The sequence below is a fragment of the Pelodiscus sinensis genome, chromosome 5, assembly GCF_052426305.1.
Source record: "Pelodiscus sinensis isolate ZL-2025 chromosome 5, ASM5242630v1, whole genome shotgun sequence".
NCBI lineage: Eukaryota > Metazoa > Chordata > Testudines > Trionychidae > Pelodiscus > Pelodiscus sinensis.
Window position 1 is genome coordinate 50,198,399 of NC_143056.1, and position 15,908 is coordinate 50,214,306.

General features: G+C 36.4%; 1 protein-coding gene across 2 annotated transcripts in view; it reads right to left on the reverse strand.

Moving 5' to 3' along the window:
- AKAP6 (A-kinase anchoring protein 6) overlaps nt 1–15,908 on the reverse strand; it is a 379,467-nt gene that overhangs the window by 194,748 nt on the left and 168,811 nt on the right. Inside the window, exons 6-7 of one of the 2 annotated variants that reach the window (XM_089778447.1) lie at nt 4,898–4,994; nt 3,136–3,299 (exon numbers count right to left, since the gene is read on the reverse strand). In XM_089778447.1, the coding sequence (XP_089634573.1) occupies nt 3,136–3,299; nt 4,898–4,994 (261 nt within the window). Of the gene's footprint in view, nt 1–3,135; nt 3,303–4,897; nt 4,995–15,908 lie in introns of both variants that reach the window. The other variant, XM_075926957.2, reaches the window with a different exon arrangement.

A 15,908-nucleotide genomic window follows, 5' to 3' on the forward strand; every position in this document is an offset into this window, starting at 1 on the left:
GACATAGCACTGTACTATGAATATATTGTTTTACTGATTATCTACTATAACCGTTGAATTGGGAGAAAGTAACTCATATGTTATTGCTAAAAAATAATCCCTCTTGTTCACTAAGGAGCAAACCTGCACCAATGAAAGACCTCTCTAATCCTCCCCAGCTGAGAATATGGTGGAGCTCACAGGAATTAAAGAAGGCCTGTTAAAAAAGAGCAGGCATCCCACATATTTCCCAAAGTGGGAAAACACACAAACAAAATACCCCCTCCTCCCCACTTCAAATCACTTTAGTATATTTTATTAGCAGTTTCAACCAGGAGGAGAAAAGAATTACTAGATGTGTCTAATAGCCTGCATTAGAATACAGTAGATCAATGTATGTTACAGTTATCAGTAGTAACTTCACACAGTGCATTGTCTTGAACTGCAACACATGAGGTCTTTAAATGTGTTTATGAATAAAAATGAAATATATACTCAAATTTATATTTGGTATACTAGCTGTACGGTTGTTCCTAAAATCACAAACTACCAATTACTATTAAGGACTCTGGTTAAAGTTAGAGACTTCAACACATTTGTAAGCGAATATTAAGTATTCCTTTCCTATTTTGAGTTTATATTTCCATGGTAAAAGGTCAGGGAGAAAATGCATTGCATTGTAAGAAGTTAGGTATTAACAACATTTTGAAATCCCTCAAGTACTCTACAGTATTCAGAATTGAATATACCAATGCTGAGTTTCAGGTTATAAACTATTACAAAACTCCCATACAATAAAATATATAATCTCATAAGCAAAATCAAATTTCTCTATGTGAGTGCTGAAGATACATTTCTACAACAGCAGTTTCTCTCTTTCCTACCCTCTTTCCATTTGCTTCTATAAAAGATGCCATAGTTCTGGGAAAACACTTTTAAAATGTCCTAGGGGAAAAGTTTCCTAGAGTCTTAGAAATCTGTAAAGAAACAGAAATAGGAAGAATTTCAAAGACCAACTCCTTTTTTACAGTCTCTCAAACAAGGTAAAAAAGAAAAATACCCCCTAGATATAGTCTTTAGATTTTCTATTATGCTTTTCAGGTTCCCTATGGTTTCTGAAATAAATGTAAATTGAAATTTAAAGTTATATTTCTTATTATGTTTTATTTTTAATTAATCTTTCAGCTCAAAACAACAGAAGATCAGATCTATTTAGAGAAATTTATTTCACTGCAATATTTGTCTGTTATCCATTACAAGGTCATATCCCACAGGGTGGGTGACAATGTAAGAAATAGCCTCCAGCTAGTGGCTTTGTGGTGGTATTTTTTGTGTGTTTGTTTTTAATGGCAGGGGGGAGCCAACTATAAGACAGAATTGCTCTGAGTTTTCCATTTCCCACATGGTGGGAAAGAATTGCTCCTTCTCGTATAAATAATGAAGGATATTTGGTCAGTTTAAAGTTAGGCCTCTCTCTTCCCAATAAACTATTTTAACTCCATCACTCTAGTCTTAGGTTCTCTACAGTAAAATCATGCAGAATTTCAGAACCATTTTTCTTACATTTTAATTTTGGTTAAGCTTTTAGCCTTTGGCCACGGATGAATCAATCTGTTCAAAGATAATTCAGTGAAATGAATATGAGTATATTATCCACTACATATTACATATTACAGGAGGGGGAAACTTTTAAATTTTAGCTAGTTTATATATTTTAATGGACTGCATTACAAAAATCAAGTTTTGGCCCACTGCCATTACCTTAGGGTACGTCTACACAGCAGGGGAAAACTCTCATTAAGCTACTCAACTTGAGCTATGTCAATTGAGTAGCTGAAGTCAAAATGGCTTAATTTGGCTTTTGATGCTGTCTACACAGCAGCAAGTTGAAGGAAGAACACTCTTCCTTCAATCCCTTATTCCTCATGAAATATAGGAGTTGGAAATACAGGAGTTGGAGTAAGAAATCCTCCAGTTCACCATTATTTAGAAATAATGGCTTGATGCATGGATGCGCACTTTGTTATTTTGGAATAATTTTAGTTATTCCAAAATAAAACTGCTGTGTAAACGTAGCCTTAGTAAAGTACCTATGACACTGGAGATCTTCTAACCGTGTCAGTGGCTCAGGATATTAGATCATTTTCAGTCTTTGCTCTTCTTACACTGTTACTCTTGATGATTCCTCCATCTCTAAGATCCTTCTCAAGGTTCATAACTGTGGCAAGGCAATAGCAAATTGATATTTATCGGTAATTTAATTCATAGGTGACATCAAACACCACTTCACAGAGTGGTCCCTAGAAAATGATAACTACCACCACAACTTGTTCCCCTACCATCAGAACCAGAGACACTAATTTGTAAAACCTTGCTGGAAACAGGAACTTTGAATTTTTCTAAAAATTGCAAATGGAAGAATCAATGTAGTTCCAAGAAGGAATTCATTTTTGTAGTTGATAACACCTCTGAACCTCAAGAGTGATCTGGATGAGTCTGTGTTATTTAAACTACTCACATTGGTAAATATATAGCCATCCTGGATAACTAATGCACACCAAATGATTACAGATGTTGTCAATCCTTTGTTTTTGAAGTACATGTTGTATTCAATGCATGGACTATTATGGCAGGCTTAAACCAGAGCAAAAAGATTTGTGGCAAACCATGACCTTCTTCCCACTACAATGGCCATCCCCTAATTAGGCAATGCATCTGATAGTCATTAACAGGAATGAGATAATGAATCACTTTCTCTCTTCTTTGTTAATTTGCTGTAACCAAGCGGCTAATGGATGTCAGAGCTGAGTGATTGCACTGATTATAGTGATTTATAGTTGCAACAAAACAATTTAAAACCATTCTGATTATTCATGTTAAAGATGTTTTATGTTTTGTTTACTAAATGCTTTATGTCCCTTTGCTGTCCCTTTATACTCCCTTACACACTCTGAAAGAAGTCGTCTTGGAAAACTTGAAAGTTTTATGTCTTTTTTTATTGTTTCAGAGTAAGCCATTTCATTTTGTTTATAAAAAAGAGAAAAAGTTTACCCAATAGAAATGAAAAAGCCTTAGGGTGGAAAGAAAACTTCAGTGGTGCCTAGTTCAAAAGAAGGCGGAAATAAGAGGAAATAAGACAAACTTCAAGCCACTTACCTTGGGGCTCCCAGTCCCTTCCTCATCCTCTGCAGACACATCAGTAGCCAGTATCTCTGCTTTGATGATATCCAGAGCCCTAAGAATCCAGCTGTGTTGTCGTTTGATTTGCCTCTGTAGTTCCTTCCACTGACTTGTAATCATCTGCAGCATGTCCTTCAGTCCTTCTCCAAAACGAAAAGAAAACAATGAAAGTTGTAAACTCAGCTACATCTTTAAATAATATTCTTTATACCAAGGGTAATCAGGAAATTTAAAAGAAAAAAAAACATGCAGTAAATATTTCAATCTACTTTATTCTGAAAATGAGACCAAGAGCTATTGTGTTCATACTATTAATACCACTATAGGCGATAGCATATCTTTTAGCCAACAATGACCCATAATATTACATTTTAAATATACCTCAACTCAGAATTTGAAGGAAAATAAAATATCACAGAACTAGTGATTTATATGTAATGGGGAAAAGCCCAGGAAACTTCCCCTTCAATCTATCTTTTCCCTGGCGCTAAACATTCAATAACTTCCTATCAATTATGTAATATTTCATCTCTCCCACTTCTCTGTATTGTTTTCTAAACATACTACAACATACACAATTTATATCAATGTCCAGCCTTGTTGTGGCTTCTCCCTAGGAATTATACAAGTAAGCCACTGATTTACTATAGCTTTTGCACTGTATAAACTCTGTGGTGCTCAAGAAGTAGGTGTAGATTGTAGCACAACAGCTGTTATGAACAGAATAATGGAAATAAAAAGACAACTGCAAATTGGATGAATTGGATGAATGCTTTGCGGGACAAAATTAAGACACCAAGCCTCAGTAGTAAGGTCTGCTGATTTTAGCCCTACTCTTAAGTTAGTCACGCTAATATCAAAATGCAGGACAATGTAGCACTTTAAAGACTAACAAGATGGTTTATTAGATTATGAGCTTTCGTGGGCCAGACCCACTTCCTCAGATCAAATAGTGGAAGAAAGTAGTCACAACCATATATACCTTTCTTCCACTATTTGATCTGAGGAAGTGGGTCTGGCCCACGAAAGCTCATCATCTAATAAACCATCTTGTTAGTCTTTAAAGTGCTACATTGTCCTGCATTTTGCTTCAACTACCCCAGACTAACACGGCTACATTTCTATCACGCTAATATCAGTAACTATAAATATAAACATTATGCACCAAAATTTTAAGGCCTTTGCAGAAAAATACAGGAATAATCAAAGGAAATAACTAGTTTAAAATATTTTGTTGTTAAATTAAAACTGAGGTAAGCATTAGTTTAGGTAAGTAATCTCATCCCCCACACACACCAAAAAAAGAAAAAGAAAAAGAAAAAAACCCACACTTTTACCATTGCAATTTTACCTGTGCAGAATATATATATATGTGTATATATATATATATATATATATATATGAAACCCTAATTCATTATCTTAATGGTATTTCCATAGCAGCTATATCAAAGAACATGTCAGTGCAAAGTTTTCAGTGATGTGATTTCAAATGAAACTCAGCTGAGCAGCAAGACCAAAATAAAATGAACAGACTATTTGAGGCAGTATTTCATTTTATAAGTATCACAGCATTGTAAGCAGTATATGAAACATTTATAAATCTTGAAGGTCAATCTGATAATGTAAATATTAATAATACATAAGGAAGTGAATATATGCAGTAATTTACAGCAATGCTTCTTCATTCTTTAATAGTCTGGAGACATAAAGACTTGCAATATTTCAGAAAGATTTACCTGATTTGTGAGATACAATAAGCTCAAGAAGTTGACATCCTTCTTCTACCACAGCTTCTTTTAAAGCACAGTGGCTATCTACATTCAACTTAAAACTCTGCAAGGAAAAATATGAGTATGAAATGTTGGAGACACAGCTTAAACATAAAACCTGTACAAAATTATTTGTTACTTTTTTAAAAATCAAAAACCACAACATCATTACGAAAATAGCCAACCAAACTTGTAATATTAAAAGCTATTGATATTTTATTTCTGGGATCAAAATATTTCCATGAAATTAGCAAAGTGCATATGTGTTGAAACAGCTGACAAATGTAGAAATGTATTAGGTTTTATGAAAAGTCACACACGGTAGGCTGTATCGGAGTAACAGCGTTCTATAAAACACACTGAGTTTATGCCATCACATATGAGTGCTCTCTCTCTCTCTCATATTTCCTTTGAAATGTTGCTAATAATACTATTTATGAAACCATAAAAATGTACAACACTGAATATATTAGCCTTATGCCCAGCCACACAAATTAATTAATATTGTGGTTCTGACTTAACTCCCATCTCCCTTTTCAAACAACAAATCATGCTGCATCAAGTACCTTCAATCCTTAATTGATAAAACAAATGTTTTTAATCTTTTGGACATTTGTATTGTTAACTAGAATTATGATTATTTTACAACAAGTCACTAATGATCACATTTGCTTTGAACAAATTAATTACATTTTATTTTGCAAATTATACTATAAGATGTTAATATAAAGATAATCTGGAAATCCTTTCATTAACAAGCATGATATGCCATTTCGATATCTCCATTGGGTAAGTATGTGAATTTTTGTATTTTAATATTTTATAATGTCTTATTTGTTGAGGAAAAACAAAAGAAGGGGGAACAGTGGAATATTTGATCTAAATTCATATGTGGTCCTCAGTCCCTCAGGCAATTCTTACTGTCATCTGTGAGAGTTGTGTGTGAAGAGTGAGAACAATAGGCACATGGCCCTCTGGATGAAAGGGTAATTCTCCTTCTGGGAATGAGTTAGTTTGTAGAGGTTAGACTGAACTTCGTATGTGCCCAATTGCACTTTAGTTTCTCCATCAACTGCCCTGCATTGCTCTGACCACCAGATACCACCAAAATATCTAAGCTTCCTTTCTGTGGGACACTGAGCAAATCTTTCCAAATAGAGTAGAGCAGTTTCTTCCTGTCACCAATCCATATTAAACTCATGTACAACAATTTGAATTGTATGGTGTGGCAGGAAACAATGCAGCGTGGCTTTAGGATAAAGCATTGGCAGTATGAGTTACCTACTACATATACAGTAGTAAGGGGCCCCCACCACCCGAGACAGTGACTCAATTACTTGTCCCTGGTGACAAACACCATTGCAGTGGTGCCAAAACACATTCCAGTTTTAGGGAGAATGCAAATTTGCTCTACAAATGGCATCTTTCACATGGTGGGATCTTGTACACACTGTGTGTATGAGGTCAAACTGTGTGGAGGATGCCATTTTGTAGAGCAAAATGATGTCCTCTACAAAATCAGAGGCCACAGAACTAGGCTTTAAAGGGGACTCACTGGGACAAATATTGTTCCAGGGAGAAAGCAGAGAAACACACCAAAGCTATAAGAAGATGACACTGTTTTTATTTAGTTTGTTGGGGTTTGGGAATGTTTGTTGATTGAGTGTGGTTACATAAAATACTGATATCTCTTAGCAAACATCCTATCCTATATTGATGCAGAGAATGCTCAGTCATACAAATGGGATTTCAGCGTTCAAAAAGAGGGTATGGCTCCAGCTTCCAGAGCTAGTGAGTTTTTAATTATATGGGAAGTTGGAAGAATCTGTTTTGTTCCATTATGTCTGATTATCAGAGAACATGCAAACAAACAAAAATGGTTGTCAGATACTATGCTTAATTTTTTAAAACACCAAAGAGTATGTACATTAGTTTTAGGAAAGACGCACAATATTGTTCATACATGCCAGAGATTATATTCGTGACTTAAGTGTTAAACTCAGATCATCTTTAACTATGAAGGTGATCACCCTGGGCCTTTAAGTGAAGGTGTTTTTGGCTGGCCTGGTCGAATGAAGGTATCCATGTTTTATGGCTGGGAAGTGAGTGGGTGGGAAAGATGAAAACTGCCACAAAAAGGGGCAGTGGGTCACTGACTCATCACCTGGGAATTCAGGGTTTAAAAAGGACACAACTCTGGGTGGGGAGCCTCAGGCAGTTGAGGTTCTCCTGTGATTGGTACTGCAGGTAGCCTTTCCCCCTACCCCTCTCATTCTTATAGCCCAGTGTTTCTTAAACTTTTTAAGACCGAGGAACACCAAACAATATTTTTTTTAATGGGGAACGCCAAGGATTGTATTTGTTCAGAAAAAAACAAGTCTTGCCCCTTTAGGGGCAGCCATTTGAACTCTGTTTTCTCCACGTATGGTGACCATATTTTCTGAACCAAAATTAGGGACACATTAGCCACGCCTCCTGACCTCTGTTAACCATGCCCCTGACTCTCGGGGTCAAATGGACACATGATCAGAAGTAAAAGGTGTCGTGTGACTCCAAGAACTTTCCCTACATCCTCCTACTAATAGGGATGAGTTTGGCCCCCACCCAACCCCCCTCATGCAACTATCCAGCAATTGCATTAATCCAATTTGTAAATAGATAAATGTCTATCAAGGATGGTCTAGACAGTACTGGTCCTGCCATGAGGGCAGGAGACTGGACTCGCTGACCTCTCTCAGTCCCTTCCAGTCCTAGTATTCTATGATTCTATGATTAAAGCCATGTCTATGTCCCCTGTCTTTCTTTCAGTATGGCCTGACAATACAATTACTGCTTCCATATTATTCCTGCTGTTATTTGGTCGACTTTTATAGACTTTTTTTTTCCCGCCCCTTCCATTTTTTTCTCCCCCTCCCTCCCTTCCCCTATTTATTTTGGGTCTGCACATCCTAAACTCAAAACTCCAGTCATATGAAGAAGTGGGCTATGCCCGCGAAAACTCACGATACCATCTACCATGTTTTGTTAGTCTATAAAGTGCTACCAGACCATTTGTTATTTTTTAAGTTTATCCTGTACAGACTAACTCAGTTATCCCCTAAAGCTTTTATAGAACACTTGTTCTCAACCAGAGTACCCTAGGGGGTACCCTTAGGTCTTCCTGGGGTACAATAGCTTATCTAGATATTTGCCTAGTTTTACAACAGGTTACATTTAATTTACAACAGGTTACAGTTTAACATTTAATTCAGATAATGACTTGTTTATACTGACCTATAAATGAAGTACTATATATATTCAATTATTATATAGTAAATATAAGAAAGTAAGCAATTTTTCACTAATAGTGTGCTGAGACACATTTGTATTTTTATATAGGATTTTGTAAGCAAGCAGTTTTTAAGTGAGGTAAAACTTGAGGGTACTCAAGACAAATCAGCCTCTTGAAAGGGGTACAGTAGTCTGGAAAGGTTGAGAGTCACTGCTATCGAGAAAAACTGTTGCCTGCATAGCAGTATAGTTTGAAGGATAAGAGAGAAATTTAAAATTCTAAACTTTAACTGCTGCTTCATGAAAAAAAACTAAGCCATCTTGAATTAAACCATTCCACATTTAATAATGCTTATAGTCCCAAGAAAATTGAATCTAGTAACTCCTTAAAACTAAACCTGAAGGTGTACTAAAAAGGGTATGTTACGGTACATGAAACACTTGATAATATATAAGAAACTGTTATTGTTTACAAATGTCATGTGAATATTCTTTAATTACATAACTGTTGACCATTTACTTACATAATAAGTACCATGTAATTAGAAGGCAATACTGAATACATAATTATTTCAGTGTTGTCACAAGTGTAGCTTGAATTGTAATTATTTTTTGATCTATTAAGTACCATTGGAAAGCTATGAAAATACCACATATTTACATAGCATTTGAGTAAGGCTTACATAATTGGTCCTACCGAAAGAATGACTGGAAACCAGAGTGGCTTGATTTAAATCAAAGTAATTTTCAATTCACACATTTTTTAATTATTTTGATCAGCAAATAGAAAATGAACTAAATGATAGATTTATATCTTATTTAATATGTATAGTTTTTAGGCGGTTCCCCCCCCCCCAAAAAAAAAGGTTGTTCTCCACTTGATAACCATTACAACATGTTGCTTTGCAACTAAATATAGCTTGTGCACTAAATGATTCATTATATTGATACACATTTATTTAAGCAGAAATATAGCTTAACTTGCATTCATTCAGCTTTTTCATTTTTTACATTTTTATTATGTTACAGTATTTACTGGATGATTAAATATTTACTCAAGATTTTTGTTATATTGTATTTGACTGAAAACTGGAATTAGTTAAAATGCACAAAAACAACATTTTAAAATTGTATTAGTTAAAACTAAATTAAATATGCTGGATAAGTAAGAAAAGAGTTTATCAAAACATGATTTGTATTTAAAAATAATTGTTTTACTATACAAAGGAAATATCTATACTTAGTGAATTAAATTGATTTTTTCTGGTCATCGTGTTTTTCAAGACTGTAGGGCTAGTAAATTTTATCATTTCACACATTATTTTTGCTCATGAATTGGAAAAGCAAATAAGCTCTCTTATTTTTTCAAACTCCCACTCAATTCCTTACATTTGAATTAACTAGTCATTGGATTGAACTAGCTGGATAACCTGAAAACATTCTCTTTGCACCTGTGGCTACTGTTGTGAGAAGCTGGTATAGTACTTCAGTAAATTCTGGTTCCAAGCGTTCAGCCAGTGACTATCATCAGTTCATTGCTTCTACTTTCTTTTAAAATGTTGACAATGCGTATATACTGCTTGAATATTATTTTTATTTAGATTATTTTAGATTATTAGATTAAGTGTTAGCTCTTAATTTCTATTCTAATTTATTTTAAAATATTTGATTTTTACATTTTAAAAAATGTATTCACCAGCTCTTCACAATTCACATTTTAAACTCAAAAGCTGCATTCTCTATTTAGCAACCATATACACAGCCATTTCAGACCATTAGGATTTGATGTGCCCATTGCTAATATAGCCGGCTAAACAAAGTCATCTACGCACCAAGGCATATTGCTGAAATAAGCAAAGTATAGCTTTTCAGAAAATCTTTTTAATGATGTGTCCTTTAAATGCTAAAATATTTTTATATTAATAGCTAGGGTTATCATATTTAAACTTTAAAAAGAGGACACCCCTGAGAGGGAGTGTATCTGTATCAGTATCTACCGACTCACGTTGTATTAATGTGTAACATGTGAGCCCAACACATTAACATGAGTCGGTAGATACTGATACACTCCTTCACAGGTGTGCCCTCATGTTTTAAAGTTCAAATATGGTAACCCTATGAATAGACAAAAATCAGGACAATTATATTTTGCCCGGGACTTGCTGGTTTCATAGTATAATCCCCACACCTAGTGGGCATGGTTCACTGCCCCATGTAGTGGCACTTACAGCACCTACAATGAGAGATAGTAATGAGTGAGCTCCACAGCCTAAACTGAAAGCCAGCTGGCTTTTAGCTCAAATGGTAGAGGCTCCTACATTAAGTTCCAGAGAGCCCAGGTTTGAATGAGACTGGTGGCAGTTACAATAGCACCACATGAAGAAAATTTCCATAAATAAGTGACACAGACTAAGCTGTGTGAATAAACTGAACCCCTGCCCATTCTCAGAGTACACAAACTCTGACTTTGTGTTAAGAGTCTCACCCGTCCCATGAGCATTACTTGGCTCTTAAAAACACCACCACAAATACAATTTGGACTTTCTCAGCACAAGGACCCTGTTTCTTTCTGTTTCCCTAGATAACTACTCCTACTTCCTTTGGTTTCAAGATGGCACCTGCCACAATGAGTCAACAGAAAATAAGCAGCTGTATGCTAGCAAGAAACACCTTGATGACTGTATGCGATGAGTTTTCTAGAAGCTCTATTTTATAATTACGCTGGATTTTTAGTACATCGTGTTGGTGGGTTTGAATAATTTTCTATTGTCCTGGGTTACTTTAATTTGTATTTTTATTCTCATTCACATTTCATTTTGCACACAACTGCTCAGCTTTAAGTCACTCTTACAGCCCAAATGCGAATAGTTCACAGGACATCCTATAATACAAATGAAATATCTTCAGCATGTGGTATAAGTGCATCATGCTAGAATCTTCCTTCCAATTAGCAGTGCATTTCGCCAAATATCTGCCAAGGTCAGTTAAAGAGCTTGCACATCCATACCACTATATGTGAAAGCTGATTCTTCAAGATAAGAGACAATGAATGTCATAAATGGAAATTCATGACCAAGGCCATAAGTAGGATTAAGTGTGCTCTGGTATTACAAGTGCTACATTCTCAGGGATAACTACATGAAACTACAGTTAAGATTAAAATAAGAGAAAAAGAAACCTTTATATAAATGTTGTGTTTTTCTCCAAAACACAATGCAAACCATATTTGAAATTTTTTAAATTAAGGTTCCATTTTAAAGTTAAAAACAAAAATTTGTCACATATATATGGACACTCAAACTTACCTAGCTATCTTTAACTATCACAGTGTTGTTACTCTGAGATCTGACTCTGGAACAATGGGATTAATCCCACTGGTGTATACAAATTAATGATAAAACTCACTTTTCTGAGATCAGAATCTACCCCAATGTATGTCTCAAAAAGCCACACGGGTTCATTGATTGATTTAAAGCCAGTGTTTTAATCTTATAGTACCATATCATTTAAACCAGGGGGTAGGGAACCTTTTTGAGGGACTTGGAGGCTGCTGACCAACAGAAAAATCAGTCAGGTGCCACACACAAAAAAATAATCAAGCCCCACATCAAGGTAGCCTCCAACTGAGAAAGAGAAAGACATTCTCCACATTCCCCTCACATACCAGAGCCTTGGGGTGCCCAGGCTACTAAATTTTGTGTGCTCCAGCTACAATGCTTGGGATGGGGGGAGAGAGGAAGCCTCAAGGGCCAGATCCAAGCAATCTGAGGGCCACATCCAGCTCCTGGGCCTTAGGTTCCCTACCCCTAATTTAAACCAAACGATATGTCTGTATATGTAGCAGGCTCACATGTCTCCTGGTTTTTTTCCCCAGGACAAAAAAATTCACTGAGAAATACATGTTTGGACAGATCATGAATTAAGGATGTAAGCAACTAGTCGAGTCTACAACTTAACTACTCGCTCCCCTTCCTCCTTGCTGCCTCTGTATCGGAGAGGAGGGTGGGAAAGCAGGAGCAGGTGCTGGGAGCTGCCAGCTTAAAAGCTGGTTCCCTCCAGCACCATCTCTGCAATGTGGGAGGGGCTGAGGAGGCTGCTGCGAAGCAGCCTCTCCCTGTGACAGGCCCAGGCTTGCTACAAGCAGAGGCTGCTCCTCATCCTGTGGAGCAGTCTCTGTCTGCAGGGGGTCCCAGTGGGGAGCTGGGACCTCCCCCCGCAAACAGGGGCTGCTGTACCCAGTGCAAGTGAGGACTGGGGAAGCCCAGCTCAGTCCTGGCTCGCACTGGGTCCTGGACCGCTGAGCCTCTGAACTCTAAATGTAGTAAGAGCCGCTCTGCTCCTTACTACATTTAAAATGCAGAGGTGCAGTGATCTGGGATCCGGCACAAGCTGGGACTGAGGAATCCTGGCTCGCGCTGGGTCTGCGACCTACCCCCATTGCAGCTCTGCAGTCTAAATGTAGTAAGAGCCGGCCCACTGCCTGTCACCCTGCTCCCACTACATTTAAATTGCAGAGCCGCAGCAGGTGGCAGCTCCTGGACCTGCCGTGAGCCGGGACAGTGTTCCTCCCCTTATAGACTAATCGTGTAGTCAATACAAATTGTATTGACTATATGATCAGCCAGTTATCCACCTTTTAACAGCTTTATTATATATCAAAAAACATACATTTTCCACATTGTTCTCAAAAGGCCTATGTTTCTCCAAATACAAAATTATTACTCAATAACAAAGCATAGCAGAACAGAGGGATGTAAGGGTCCATGTGCTGCAGTATACATTTACTACATTCTATATATCAACAGTACAAATATAATAGCTTTTACAAATTGAAGGTGTCTATATTCACAAACTGATATTCAAGGAACGTTTGTCGGACAATTTCTCCATTTTCCTTCATATCTTTATTTTACAGAAGAGGATGCTAAGACACAGAGAGGTTTAGACTTGCTAGAAAAGGGAGTGTGGTCTTCTGTGCTGATTTTACTCATCTGGAAGGTAAGAAAATGTAATGCAGACTCCTGGTTTCTTTACCAGACACTTTGCAGGGTATTTCTGTTTGATGTGGATGATTAAAAACAAGCGTGGAAGCATGGTATTAATTTTTTTTGTAAGAAGTCTGTATCGGTCCAGTATATGGGCACGTGGTTTCTTTAGCACACTACATTGCTTAAAATTCACATGCAAATTGCTTTAATTAACAATTAGTTACCTCTTCTGTCCTCCAGGGCATCACTCCTTACCAGAGAACAGTAAAACAAATTTGGGGTTCTTGGGTCAAACTGTTTGGGAGTTATGTTTTTGAGACACGACAGAAAATTGGAAAATATTCAAGAAGTGAAAGAATCTCATTTTTTTAACTTCCCCTATTTCTCCAAATGTCTGATCCAATTTTGTCTTTAAGTATATAGACTAACATCTCTCAATTATAAATGCATGCAAGGTATCTATTGCTAATCTCACCTTCATCACCTTCAGCTATATCACAATCATATTTTTCCACAAATCATGTGTATCAGTGGTTCTCAACCAGTGATACATATACCCCTGGAAGTAAACAGAGGTCTTTCAGAGGGTACATCAACTCATCTAGATATTTGCCTAGTTTTACAACAAACTACATAAAAAGCACTGGAGAAATCAGTACAAACTAAAATTTCACACAGCCAATGACTAGCTTATTCTGCTCTATATACTTACTACATGCTGAAAATACAGCATACATATTCCAATTGATTTATTTTAAAATTGTATGGAAAATGAGAAATTAAGCAGTTATTCAGTATTTGTGTGCAGTAACACTTACGTATTTTTATGTCTTATTTTGTAAGCAAGGAGATTTTAAGTGAGGTGAAACCTGGGGGCACACAGGACAAATCAGCCTCCTGAAAGTGATACAGTAGTCTGGAAAGGTTGAAAGACACTGATGCATATAAAAACATCTCTGGACTTGCTCTTATATGGGTTATTGTTTATTGTTACCAATCTTCTTTATTTGTGTGCTGTATAATAATTAGCATTTGTAACAAATACTTTACATATTTGAAGTTCCAAAATGGGCATCCAACTACACCAAATGAAAAATTTGCTTTGCTGTTCTTTGCATATATACTTACCTGTGAGTGTGTGGCCCTTTCTTTTGAGGCCAATATGATAGTATACATTTAATTTTTGTATATTATCATGCATTTTCATAGCATTTGTGCCTTAAAAATACATCAGTAAAATCTGAATTTTGCACAACTACAAAATTGCAAATCAACCTCAGAAGTTTTGACCCATCTTTATTCATCATATTTTACATCTTCAATTTAACATTATTACTGGTTAATAGGTGCACCTGAAAAATCAAGCTGTATTGTAATATCTGGTGCGTTATGTTAAATGAATCTTTTCTAGGGCAGCAAGTCTTTTTTTTTTCTTCCTAATGAAGAATACCTCATCTTTTCCAATTTTCCTATCAAACGCACCCACATCATCTTGAGACAGTGCCACATCCAGCTGCATCTATACTCAGCTTCAATTACATGAAATTACCCAACATACTTTTAGGTCCTTTAGGTGTTCTTTTTCTATATGAGGCACATGCATGGCGAATCTCTTGTGAAGTGCATGATTACAAACTATTCAGCACAAGCCTGTTTTAAGTAAACAGTAAATTAAATATTGTCAGTGCTTGTTCAAATTTGCTCTTAGGAAGGAACTTCTAGAATAGCTTTCATAAAAGTCTAGATGTGTGAAAGAGCTGGGCATACAGTAATAGCTTACTTTTAAAACCTTCTCTTGGCTTACTCAATTTGTATCTTTAGGCTTTTCTTTTTTTAAAATCTACTATATCTTTGCTTGTTTTAGGCTAGTACATACTGTTTAGGTGCCATTACTTGAAAACTGGGCTATACGGTATACAGAAATCTTGTGCATAAGCTACATATGAAGAAATGTTTGGATAGTGATGATTTTTGCCACAATTTTTCATAAATGAAAGTTTCTCCTTCCACAGATATTCAAGCTCATTTTTCTCCTTCAGAGAATTCCAAAAAGAATCGCTGTCTTTCAATCAGCTGCCATTATCTATTGTAGTCAATGAGACTAAAGCCATATATTGCCTTTATCACAGGTGGTCTTTCCCTCTACTTCCATTCAGCAGTTAATCAATATTTCTCTTTATCTCCTAGCAATACGGGGCTATCATTTTTTCCCAACGGCAATGTGGTTTTATGGTAACTGGGAACAATAGGAGACAATGGATATTTTTGCCAAAGGGCACACATTGAGTGCAAACTCTGGCCATAAGTCTGTTGAAACCAATGGGAAATGGTAGCCATTTTGAGTGAAGACAATTCTTTTAAAGTTTCTTTAGAGAAGAGTTCATGTACCAGCCTCTGCTAACAGATGAACAATGGAAAAATAAATATAGTTTTACTATATATTTTAGAACTGTGTGTCTGTCTGTCCATGAATCCATTTGTTCAAAAACTCCTCCTAGAGCTAGAACCACTAGCTAGAACCATTAGCTGCAGAGGCCGTGGACAAGTGCTTCTCACCTGGCCCCAAGCTGCTGTAGTGAAGGAGGACTGTGGCTGTCCTCTCTCCCCAGGGCAGCCTGCATCCTGAACTCCTTCTCCCTAATCCCTTGCCAAAACAATGATTTACATGAAAAAAAAACTCATTTGAGTTAAAGACCTGAGCAACACCAAGTAAATCTTTT